Below are 13,077 nucleotides of genomic sequence, written 5' to 3'. Positions count from 1 at the left end.
AGGCCAACAAAAATGTTTTTGTATTTTAGCTCGAGTTTTTCTCACTCTTAAATGGCCCCCTAGTGGTAGCTTATGCACTACTTGCAACACCTCCACTCTCTTACTCACTGGCAATACGACTTGATGAACATCTGATCATTTGTCATCTGTCTGAATATGTCTTGGTCTATATTTCCTCGTGAAGCCCAACATTTTTAAGATAATAACATTCAGGGATACATTCAAATTCTTTTTCAGTGTATGCCTTTTGATACAATTGCTTTAAATTTTCATCTTTTTGCTGTTGCTCAGGTAATTTATCAGAGCTAAAGATGTCTGTTGTGTCATCTATCTGCTCCTGGTTTGTATCAACCATTTGATCAAACAGGGTTTCCGCTAATCCAACTTCAACTTTCTCACCTATGGTCTTTGATCTCCTATTTCAACTGGTGACTATGTGACCTCTTTACCATGCAGCTGGGAAAAATCCCTGGATATGTTTCCGGCAATAGTTCAGTTGCCTGAGTTTCCACTGGCTTTTCAACCACAGTAGGCAGCACTCCTACCTGTGAATCATCTATATCATTAGCAAGGACAAATTATAGTCCTGGAGCTGAGAGTTTGTCCAACACTCTTACCACAACTTCTCCACTTTTTACTGGCCAATCTAACCTCACTTTACATAATTGAGTGCTTCTTGTCTCACCGTGAATTCCTGTTACTAGCATCTTTTCTGGCAATAGTCCATCAGAGGTATATATTTCATTATCTTTCAACATCACATACTAAAAGGATCCTGTATCTCTTAATGTTGTAGTCTATTTACCTGCTGCTCCTGGCCTACATGAATAAATCTTACCTTCGCAGGTACATGGCTTAAGAAGATCTGACCTTTCCTCCTTAACCAACCTCTGACCTTGCTTGTATAGTCTGGTGCAACTTTCTAGCCTCCACTGTGCTTTCCATTATCACTCCAACAAAACTTATCCTGATTTCCTACATCTGGCTTCCCAGTGCTTTTCCTAACCCATCCAACACTGTGATTCCACATGGCCTACTTTATTGCAGTGAAAACATTGGAGCTTTTTAAATTCCCTTTCCCCTTCAAGTGTTTCCTTTTTACCCTGTGGTAAGTTATCCTTATGATCTTCACCTAGATCTACATTTCCCTTTTCACACAAGGATTTATCGTTTCTATGGATTGAAATTGATTTTGGAAGCCAAACTTTGATTTATGAATCAACTCATAATCATCAGCCATTTCCACTGCTAATCTCGCTGGTTTAACTCTGCTCTTCCACATGAATTCTTACTACTTCAGGAAGTGAATTTTTGAACTCCAAAATAATCGTCTTTCTAAGAGAATCATGAGTTTACTCTATTTTTAATGCCCTTACTCACTTATCAAAATTACTTTGTTGATCCTTTCAAACTCAATGTAGGTTTGACCAGGTACTTTCTTAGATTCCTGAAATGTTGTCTGTATCTTCTGGCACAAGTTCATATGCACTTAAGATGGCTTTCTTCAACTCCTCATATGCCCTAGATCCCTCCTCTGAAAGTGATGCAAATACCTCACTAGCTCTACCTACAAGTTTTGTTTAGATCAACAAAACCCATATTGTCACTGGCCACTGCATTTGTTTAGCCACCTTTTTAAATGAGATGAAAAAGGCTTCCACATTCTTCTCATCAAATTTAGGCAATGTTTGGATATATTTAAACTGTTTCTCACCAGGCTTTTGACTGCCATGGATTTGCTCATTCTTACTCTCTTCCTCACACAGCTTACATTCAGCCTTCATCTCCGTCCTTTTAAGCTGACTTTCCTGTATAAGTGCTAATTTCTGAAGTTCAAACTCCCTCTCTTTCTTCCTTTTCCCTCTCTTTCTTTTTGCTCTGCTAAAGTGATTCATTATTTTTCTCATTATTCTGCTTTTAATTGTAATTCAAACTGTTTTATTTCCATTGCCCTTTCCTTGTCGTTTGCCTCTAACTCACGCTGCTTAATTTCCAATTAAATTTTATCCATCTCTAAAGATTCTGATGGTGTCTCCAGCAAATTTAAATACTGAGCCACTGCTGTAATTAAGTCTCCTTTCTTCATGGAAGGAGAAGGCTCCAGTTCACCTGCTAATTCCAGCAGCTTGCTGTTTATCACTTTTTGCAAAAAAAAACCCAAAGTCACCGCTTCCACCCCTAAAAAAAAGAGAGAGAGAGAACACCCCCTTCCGTGTAGCTGTTTCTTGGACCATCAGCCTCAAACACTACTGCTGGTTAACTAAACCAAACCAAACCAAACCAGAGAAACTGAACTGGGAGAAGTTGCAACTCTCCTTTCATTGTACACGTGTTTGCTTTTAACTTGAAAACCTTTTCCCTGAGGCAGTATCTGTTAGCTATAGCCAAATCGGCTGTAAAACCCATCCAAAGCCAGACTTTTCGGAATCACTGCTTTTACAGCCTCTCTAAAAAATAAAGAACCATACCCGTGTAAAGGAGCAGCGTTATTACAGATCAGAAGGACCTTGGTGTGGCATGCGCATGGATATTTGAAAGTTGCAGGAACAAGTAATTAAGGTAGTTAAGATGACATATGGGATGCTTGCTTTTATTAGTCAACACATTGAATATAAGAACAAGGTGGTTATGATGGAGCAGTATATAATATTTCAACTGTTGTCTAAATAATATGTGCATTTCTGCTTGCCATGACATGGGAAGGATGAAAGAGGTTGAAAAAGAGATTCACTGGGATACTGCCTGGACTAGAACAATTTAGCTATGAAGAGACAAGATAGGAAGGGGTTGTATTGCTTTGAACAGAGAAAGCTGAGGGGACCTGACTGAGATGTAAAAAGTTGAAAGGGGCATAGTCAGGGTAGAGAGCAGAAATCTTTCCTCTTAGAAGAGGGGGCAATAAGCACAGTTTTAAGGTTATTCAAGGGGATTTGAGGAAGTCATGTTTTTATCCAGAGAGTAGTAGGTATGTGCATTTCACTGCTCAAAAGAATAGTATAGGCAGGAACCCATAAGACATTTATGAAGTATTTAGATAAGCATTTGAAAGGCCATGTGCAAGTGTTGAAAAATTAGACTAGATAGATGTTTGAAAACCCTCCACCACTGACGCTAAGTAGCAGCAATATGTACAGAATATTTATGATGCACTGTAGAAATTCACCAAAGATTCTCAGACAGGACATTCCAAATCCACTTCCATCTAGAAAGACAAGGACAGCAATACATGGGAACACCACCACCTGCAAGTTCCTCTCCAAGCAACTCACCATCTTGACTTGGAAATAAATTGCTGTGCCTTCAAAACCCTGGAATTCCTTTCCCAATGGCATTGTGGATTAACTTTCAGTGCATGGACTGCAGTGGTTCAAGAAGGCAGTTTACCATCATCTTCTCAAGGGTAACTAGAGATGGGCAATAAATGCTAGCCAGCCAGCGACACCCACATCCCACAGATTAAAAAGAAGAGGGCTGAGGGTCCTCTTTCCTTTTCTATGACTAACACTGATAAAACATAACTTGCTGTTTGTTTCATTGCTGTTTTATGAGTGTTCTTTTTGCACTACAATATCTTAATCACCCATTCCACCTATAAGAACTTTGAATTATGGCAATACTTCCATTACCATTAGACAGGTGAGATAAACAGAATGGCAGAAAGGTATTTGTTTGTGAGCAATTTTCCGCGTCACAGCATTCTAGAAATCCTGTCGAGTTTAATTCTTATCAACTTGGACGTGAAATGTTAGAAAAAGCATTTTTTACTTGAGTGTCATAACTCCCTGGGGTAATGTGTGAGAAATTTAGCCTTACTATTCCTGAAGTTGTCACAAAAGTGAACCAACAAATTGCCCCAAATATACATACTTCAGGTTAAAAGGATATACACATCAGGTTTTCTCCATCAAAAAGAAAATAATTATTTATTGTAATCAAACTGTCATTATCCAATGGCAAAAAGTAGACAAGTTGTTCTCGTTTAAATTAAAGATTATATCCTTTAGAAATTTCCACATTCATACAGATAAGGAAGGCAAAGATAGACATGATGTGGATGTGATGAGTGGACCAAAATAAAAGGGAACCCAGTTCAATAACACTAGTTTGGACACAGACATTAATGAACTGTTTTGTTTCAATTCCTTCGGATTTTGTACTTGTGGGCACACTGCTTCCTAGACTTCCAGCCATCGGTTGAGATTTCACTCCTTCTGAACATGGTTTTCCCTTTCCCCTTTCAACAGGAGAAAGAGAGCAAGGAAAGGTAAGAGAGTAACTAGTTGCGAAGGATTTTCTTCTACTTCTCCACACAGATGAGAGAGAAAGTGAGGTTGATGCCTTCTCTTTGCAGACTAGATGTTTCTGGTGCATTGCCCACAAGGCTGTTCAGGAATCATCAGGACATAGTTACTCTGCTGAGTGTACTGCTACCAAAACACCCTGGTGCTGATTTATTTGGAATTCCTTCTCAATGTTCAAATAGTACATGTACAACTCACAATATATTGTAGTAACTTATTTTCAAACATTGAACATCACCTGACACAGCCTTCTTGGTTTTCAGCAGTATTGTTCCCTATTTTTAACTCCACAGCCATAAAACAAATAAGGTCTCGACAAGGTAAACACAGAAACAAAAGAAATAGGAGCAGGTATAGGGCATTCAGCCCTTTGAGCCTGCTCTGCCATTCATTACGATCACAGCTGATCATGTAACTTAAAGCCTGCTCCCCTCTGAATCCATTTGTAAGTTGATTTGTACACAAATCAGAACACAATGAAGACAATATAAAATAGTCATTCATCAGTAGAGGACATGTTCATGTATGACAGATTTTTAAAATTATACTCCTGTATAGGATTGCATTTATACACACGATTGTTAATAAGTTGAACATTTGTAAATTGGTGACCCTTTGTAGACCACATTGACAAGCTTACTTTTTCTTGTTATTGCTTCAAAGGACTCCAATAAATTAATTAAAACTATTTTCCTTTCTCAAAAATATGTTGACTTTGCCTGATTGCATTATGATTTTCTGAGTTTTCTGTTAATATTGGAATCTAACATTTGCCCTATGACAAACCTTAGGCTAAATTGGTGTATAGCTTCCAGTCTTCCTCCTTTCTTGAATACAGCAGTAACATTTGCAGCTTTTTTCCAAACCACTCAGACTTTTCCAGAATTTAAGGAATTTTTGAAGGATCACATTCAATGTGTCAACAACATCTACAAACATTTCAAGACCCAAGAATGCAGATTTGTGGAGACTGTTCCCCTTTAGCTCTAATAGAGTTGTTTAAAGTTCCTCCCTCTCTTTTACCTTGATTTTCTGAATATTCTAGGGATATTTTATATTTCTTCTACAGTGAAAACAAATATAGAACATCTGTTTAACAATTCAGCCTTTTCCTTTATTCTCAATAATTCCCAGATTATTCATCCTTTAAAAGGATCACTTTCAATTTTTAAATAGTTGCAGAAACTTACTTTTTTTCCAAACTTCTAAATAAGCTTCCTTTGCAATTTGTCTGTATTTACTTTGTTACAACTAATCTTTGTTCTACACAACACTATAATCATTGAACGCTTCCCTTTCACTGATACTACCCTCAATCTATCCTAGTCACTATGTTAGAAAGTGTATCCTTCGCAATCTTTATTTCTCGACATATCTTTAATGCAATTTCTTCAAATGTCTGCAACTGCTTCTCCATTGTCCTATATTTAATCCAAGTCGCTTATAACTGCCTTTATTTTTTATTTTGTTTTTGACCTACACTTTTCCATACAAACGTGAATATAATAAGATTTTCTTATCAGAGGCTCCCTTAGAATGGAATCATTAATTGTCACGTTGCAAAGTACCAAGTCTAAAATAGCCTGTACCCTAGTTGCCTCCCGAATGTCATTCTATGTAGTCCTAAATGAACTCACACTTCAGTCATTTGCCAATGTGATTTATAAGCAGATTAGAATCACCCATTATTATTGCAACACCTTTCTTACAAGAGCCCATAATTTATTTCTGAATACTCAGTCCTGGATTGTAGCTCATGTGAGTGACATATCTTTGCTATTTTTTAGTTCTACCTAAGCTCGACTCTGCATCTGATCCTTTGAACTAATATCATGTCTTACCATTGCACTGTCATCCTGAAGTAATGATTTGGAGATGCCGGTGTTGGACTGGGGTGAACAAAGTTAAAAGTCACACACCAGGTTATAGTCCAACAGGGTTTAATTAGAAGCTTCCAATTAAACCTGTTGGACTATAACCTGGTGTTGTGCGATTTTTAATTTTGTAATTCCTGAAGAGTTACCAATAATCTTTTCCTATCTTTATGCCTTTCCGAAATGTCAAATACCCACAAATAATTAGGTTTCAATTTTGAGCACTTGGCATTCAGTCTCTGAAATGGCTATCAGGATGTATATATGTATTTCCATTCTTGCTTTTAATCCATCTGACTTGTGACAAAGTTTGCATTACAATAGAATTGTTAGTTCTGTTAAATCTGGGCTCTGCTATCTAGGAAAGTACTTTCTGTTCACTCCTAAATACGTTGAAAGGTAGTGGTGAGCTTTCTTCAACCAGTGAAGTCCTTGTGGGGTACACACATTCTTTCAGGGCTGTTTGTAAAGGGAGTTCTATGACTTTCATCTAATAATTATGAAGGAATGGAGACGTAGCTCCAACTTGCGATGGAATGTGGCTTGAAAAGGAGCTTGCAGGCGCTGCAGTTTGCATGCATTTTCTGTTCTTGTCCTTCTGGGCAGCAGAGTTTTAGAGCTTTGAAAATGCTGCAGTACATCTTACAGATGGTACAGACTGCTTCAATTATGTACACTGCATATCAATGGTGAATGCCATTTGTGGCATGCGCGCATTGCTAGCTGGCCAACATTTACTCCTAATCCCTAGCTGCCCTTGAGAACATTGTGGTGAACTGCTGCAGTCCATCTGCTGTGGATTGACCCTCAATGCTATTGGGGAGGGAATGCCAATCAAGCAAATTTGACCTGAATGGCACTGAGTTCTTGAATTTTTTTGGAGTTTCAGCTATCCAGGCAATAGGCATTTATCCACCACATTCCTGCCTTACATAGTGCAGACAAGCACGGAGAGGACAGAAGGCAAATTACTCAATGCAACATTCAAAACTACACATGACCATTAAAACCAAGTTTCTTTTGTCAAAATATTTTAATGATTAATCATGTTAAAAAGGCTGCATTGCAGCAAGGTATTTTTCTTTGATGAAGTAGCAAATATTTAAATGCTTGACTCCTTAAAAATACACACGATGCTTATTTGTATATTTATTGTTTAACATGTTTAATATAGTATATTTTGCATCAAAAATATACTCCAATTTAATTCTTAATTGAAAACAAAATTAAAAAGGAATTATTTTATAAAACTGTAAGGTTCAATATAAACAATGAGTTAATTCTGGACAACTGCTGAATGCAGATCAAGGACAATAAGGACTAAATTATTGGCTTACTGCTGACTGAGCAAAGTATTCTAAAAATCCACCAGATCTACAAAAAGGCACTTAAACGCCATTCTTTCAATAATGATATAGTATCTGTACATTTAGTTTCACTTCTCCAGAGTCCTGAAAACACTGCTTGGACCAGAAATAGATATAAAATATACTGTTACCTTGTTTTCAAAGTTTTTCAAAAACTCAAACGATACCTCTGAAAAGCAACCCAAATTAAGGATCTGAACAGATGTGGCCACTGATGTTCGATGACAAAAACATGACAATGACAAATAGTAGGATCTAGCGTTTTAAAAAAATCACCACTTCAAACAAACCATTTGGAGGACTGTAATTTTTGAATAATATTTTCATTGGTTAATTTGAGAAATTCCAGTACAGTAGAATACATGACTATTCCAATCTTTATTCTAATCCATACTGAATTTCAATAGTGTCTTTTTTAAAATACATTTCCAGTGTATAGAAGTAAAATTAACTAGAAATCTATCAGACTTCAGCAGGTATTCCTCTGAAAATTCAGCTAACTACAGACCTCCAATGCTTTAATTCTAACCATTTTAAGAAATAATATTAACAAAGGCCGACTAATCTGAGGAACTGTTTATTTTTACAAAATAATGTCCACCATCTGAGCCTTCCATGTTGCAGAAAGTATTGTTGCTTGCTGCCGTGCAGGCTCAGAAACATGTTATTAAAATGTAGCTCGCAGTCTTTTATTCTCTTCTCGCAATCTCTCGTTTTCTGCCACTAAAGCTTCATTAATAGAATATCGTTCAAGTAAACCGTGGATTTCATTCTGAAAGGAGAACGCAATATTTCTAGAGTCAATTGACAAGTCTACACAAGAATACCTTTGCAAAATAAGAATAATAGACAAAGCTATAAAGTTCAATTTAAACAACTTAGATTCCCTCTAAAACTGAAGTATTTGTTGTTCATTCATTTCATTCTTCATTTCAGTTGTAGGCTTCTTATTTCCTGTACGTTCTAATATTTTGTCATGCCTGCCTACCAGAATTCCTCATCCTTTCATTCTTCCTAAAGTTTCTTTGGAGGTGGCTCAACCTCACACTCAGTAAAATGAATGAAGGTAGTGCATGGAAAAGATAAATGATTCAATGTTTGTCATTCCATGACAACATTGGACTCCCAGCTCTGACATGACATAGACAGTTGTAGACCAAGGCTTTCCTTACTCAATCCCGAACTTAGAAAATACCCCACTCCATCACAAGTCCAAAGTTTCCTATTTCTTCACACCTCTCAAACATTAACCTCTTGCAATACACAATCCACACTAGCCAGTGCCTTACCAAGTGAAACTAACCATAGGTGGGATATGGGCGGCACGGTGGCACAGTGGTTAGCATTGCTGCCTCACAGCAACAGAGACCTGGGTTCAATTCCCGACTCAGGCGACTGACTGTGTGGAGTTTGCACGTTCTCCCCGTGTCTGCGTGGGTTTCCTCCGGGTGCTCCGGTTTCCTCCCACAGTCCAAAGATGTGCGGGTCAGGTGAATTGGCCATGCTAAATTGCCCGTAGTGTTAGGTAAGGGGTAAATGTAAGGGTATGGGTGGGTTTCGCTTCAGCGGGTCGGTGTGGACTTGTTGGGCCGAAGGGCCTGTTTCCACACTGTAAGTCTAATCTAATCTAATCAAAGTCACACCCAATCCAACAGTCATGTAGCAGGCTTACACACAATGGGAGGGTCACAGTTAGAGATCACAGTCTGGAACCTGCTTATTTGGATTTTCCAATCCCAAAAGCATTGAGGATAACCACACAGTAGTTTGCCTCAAATTAGAAGAAAACTATTTGAGAGGCAGGTTATTCAGAATGTTAGCTTAGCAAAGAAGATGGTTTGTTTTGTTTGTTTGGCCATCTTGTAGATACTGTCTTTCATTTTCTGGCTATGTAACTGCATTTTAAGTCTTCTTTAGATAAAGTAAACTGCTGCAAAGTTGCTCAGTATTTGAAAATTGGGTTTGGAGCTTTGATGGAGAGAACACTGTGCTTGGAGTGACACGGTGGTTCAGTGGTTAGCACTGCTGCCTCACAGTGCCAGGGATCTGGGTTCGATTCCTGCCTCAGGTGACCGTCTGTGCAGAGTCTGCACATTCTGTATGTGCGTGGGTTTCCTCCGGGTGCTCCAATTCCTCCCACAGTCCAGATTACTCTTTAGAGAGTCAGGGTGGACTTGGTAGGCCAAAGGGCCTGTTTCCACACTGCTGGGATTCTATAAAAAGAACTAACTGTCAACAGGGGAAGAGAGGCAAAATAAAACAAAGTGACAACCCTTTGTTGAAATTCAAAGTAAAAATTCCACTCCTGCAGTACAATCTCAGTCACTCAAATAATTTTATCTACAACATTACAGTGAATAAAATAAAACAATCCAATATTCATCAACTGAGTTCAACAATTCTGAAGTAAAGGAGGAAATCCTGTAAACATTCAGATTAGGCAGTATCTGTACAGAAAGAAACAAAGTTAACATCTCAAGTCAAAGGTCTCTGATCAGAACAGAAAGAAGTTAGAGATGTAACAGGTTTAATTAAGCATACTGGCAGGAAAACAAAAAGAACAAGAGGAAGAGGAAGAGGAAGAGGAAGAGGAAAAGAAACCACCTCAGTTTATGGAATCTGGTGCTTTGGACTAGGCGTGTTCAAAAGTGTATCCCGGTTGGATATAGGAAGGATGGGGGCAGGGTGGTACTGGGTGAGATGGTGAGAATTGGGTTGATTTTCTTGATATAGTATTGCTAAGCTTTAAAAAAAATGCAATACCATGGAAAATGGGTTAAATATTTCATCCTGTACCACTGCGTATTAGGAATTTCTGCAAGATTCAACTTTTTCAGGCCGCGCACATGTCTAATATTTGAACAACAAGCTGTTTAAATCAGACTAGGATATTTGCATGGGTTCACAATTCACCATTTTTTAAAAAGTTAAACTGGGATAATCTGGATCATTTCAGATTCAGAGTGTGTTCTTCATTGTTCAACACAGGTACTCCAGAGATCACCTGCATGTTTCAAGCAGTTCTAGAAATGTAATTTATGCTGGACCACTGACAGCCCTATACAAATTCTCAGTAACTACCACTGGGAAATTCAGTCACTAGCACAGTAACGTCCAAGTGAATTTTGGGTTATTTTAATAAACTAACCTGGTCAACATGCTATTACACTACAAATCAAGAATATCAGTTCAATTAGTGTTGAATACCTGTTGAATGTGGAATTGCTTGATCATCTCCACCTGTAGGTTTACAATGTCTCGATGCCATGCATCTCTGGATTAAATAAACAAAAACTTTAGAATTTCAGTACAATAACTTGATAAAAGTAAAAATGTTGTGGTTCTGTTTGCCGAGCTGGGAATTTGTGTTGCAGACGTTTCGTCCCCTGTCTAGGTGACATCCTCAGTGCTTGGGACCCTCCTGTGAAGTGCTTCTGTTTGTTTCCTCCGGCATTTATAGTGGTTTGTATCTGCTGCTTCCGGTTGTCAGTTCCAGCTGTCCGCTGCAGTGGCCGGTATATTGGATCCAGGTCGATGTATTTGTTGATAGAATCTGTGGATGAGTGCCATGCCTCTAGGAATTCCCGGGCTATTCTCTGTTTGGCTTGTCCTATAATAGTAGTGTCGTCCCAGTCGAACTCCTGTTGCTTGTCGTGTGTGTGTGGGGCTACTAAGGATAGCTGGTCGTGTCGTTTCATGGCTAGTTGGCGTTCATGGATACAGATCGTCAGCTGTCTTCCTGTTTGTCCTATGTAGTGTTTTGTGCAGTCCTTGCATGTGATTATGTACACTACATTGGTTTTGCACATGCTGGGTATCGGGTCCTTTGTCCTGGTAAGTTGTTGTCTGAGAGTGGCTGTTGACTTGTGTGCTGTTGAGTCCTAGTGGTCGCAGTAGTCTGGCTGTCAGTTCAGAAATGTTCTTGATGTATGGTAATGTGGCTAGTCCTTTGGGTTGTGGCATGTCCTCATTCTGTTGTCTTTCCCTTAGGCATCTGTTGATGAAATTGCGGCGGTATCTGTTTTTGGCGAATACATTGTAGAGGTGTTCTTCTTCCTCTTTTTGCAGTTCAGGTGTACTGCAGTGTGTTGTGGCCCTTTTGAACAGTGTCTTGATGCAACTTCTTGTGTGTGTGTTGGGGTGGTTGCTTTCATAGTTCAGGACTTGGTCTGTGTGTGTGTGTGGCTTTCCTGTATACCTTTGTGGTGAATTCTCCGTTCGGTGTTCTCTGTACCATCACATCTAGGAATGGGAGTTGGTTGTCCTTTTCTTCCTCTCTAGTGAATCTGATTCCTGCAAGTGTGGCGTTGATAATCCGGTGTGTGTTTTCTATTTCTGTGTTTTTAATGATTACAAAGGTGTCATCCACATATATGACCCAGAGTTTGGGCTGAATTTGCAGTAAGACTGTTTGTTCTAATCTTTGCATTACAGCTTCTGCTATGAGTCCAGAGATGGGTGAGCCCATGGGTGTGCCATTGATTTGTTCATATATTTGGTTGTTGAATGTGAAGTGTGTTGTGAGGCACAGGTCCAGTAAGTCGAGTAGGCAGTCTTTGTTGATAGGTTCCCCGTCTTGTTGTCTGTTCTGTATGTCCAGCAGGTTGGCTATTGTTTCTCTGGCCAGGGCCACAACACACTGCAGCACACCTGAACTGCAAAAAAAAGAACACCTCTACAATGTATTCGCCAAAAACAGATACCCCGCAATTTCATCAAAAGATACCTCAGGGAACGACAACAGAATGAGGACATGCCACAACCCAAAGGACCAGCCACGTTACCATACACCAAGAACATTTCTGAACTGACAGCCAGACTACTATGACCACTAGGACTCAGAACAGCACACAAACCAACAGCCACTCTCGGACAACAACACACCAGGACAAAGGACCCGATACCCAGCATGAGCAAAACCAACGTAAAGTATAAAATCCCATGCAAGGACTGCACAAAACACAACATAGGACAAACAGGAAGACAGCTAATGATCTGTATCCATGAACACCAACCAGCCACGAAACGACATGACCAGCTATCCTTAGTAGCCACATACACAGCTGACAAGCAACAGGAGTTCGACTGGCACAGCACTACTATTACAGAACAAGCCAAACAGAGAACAGCCAGGGAATTCCTAGAGGCATGGCACTCATCCACAGATTCTAACAACAGATACATCGACCTGACCCAATATACCAGCCACTGCAGCGGACAGCTGGAACTGACAACCGGAAGCAGCAGAGACAAACCTCTATAAATGCCGGAGGAAACAAACAGAAGCGCTTCACAGGAGGGTCCTAAGTCCCAAGTGTTGATGTCACCTAGACAGGGGACGAAACGTCTGCAACATAAGTTCCCAGCTCGGCGAACAGAACCACAACAACGAGCACCCGAGCTACAAATCTTCTCACAAAATTTGAAAAGTAAAAATCACACAACATTAGGTTTCATCCAACAGGTTCATTTGGAAGCACTAGCTTTGGGAGCACCACTCCTTCTTCAGATGGTTTTGTAGCAGGACCATGAGAC

At 39.4% G+C, this 13,077-nt stretch overlaps 1 protein-coding gene across 3 annotated transcripts in view; it reads right to left on the bottom strand.

Annotated features, from left to right (window-relative positions):
* Positions 1-7,300: 7,300 nt before the first annotated feature.
* nedd1 (NEDD1 gamma-tubulin ring complex targeting factor) overlaps positions 7,301-13,077 on the bottom strand; it is a 58,183-nt gene continuing 52,406 nt past the window's right edge. For all 3 annotated transcript variants that reach the window (XM_060843287.1, XM_060843288.1, XM_060843289.1), the window contains exons 15-16: positions 10,750-10,816; positions 7,301-8,314 (exon numbers count right to left, since the gene is read on the bottom strand). In XM_060843287.1, coding sequence (XP_060699270.1) covers positions 8,210-8,314; positions 10,750-10,816 — 172 coding nt within the window. In that variant the 3' untranslated portion in view covers positions 7,301-8,209. The remainder of the gene's footprint in view (positions 8,315-10,749; positions 10,817-13,077) is intronic.

The sequence above is a fragment of the Hemiscyllium ocellatum genome, chromosome 23, assembly GCF_020745735.1.
Source record: "Hemiscyllium ocellatum isolate sHemOce1 chromosome 23, sHemOce1.pat.X.cur, whole genome shotgun sequence".
Taxonomy (NCBI): Eukaryota; Metazoa; Chordata; class Chondrichthyes; order Orectolobiformes; family Hemiscylliidae; genus Hemiscyllium; species Hemiscyllium ocellatum.
The sequence above is the reverse complement of the archived record's forward strand: the minus strand, read 5'-3'. Positions and strand labels throughout refer to the sequence as shown.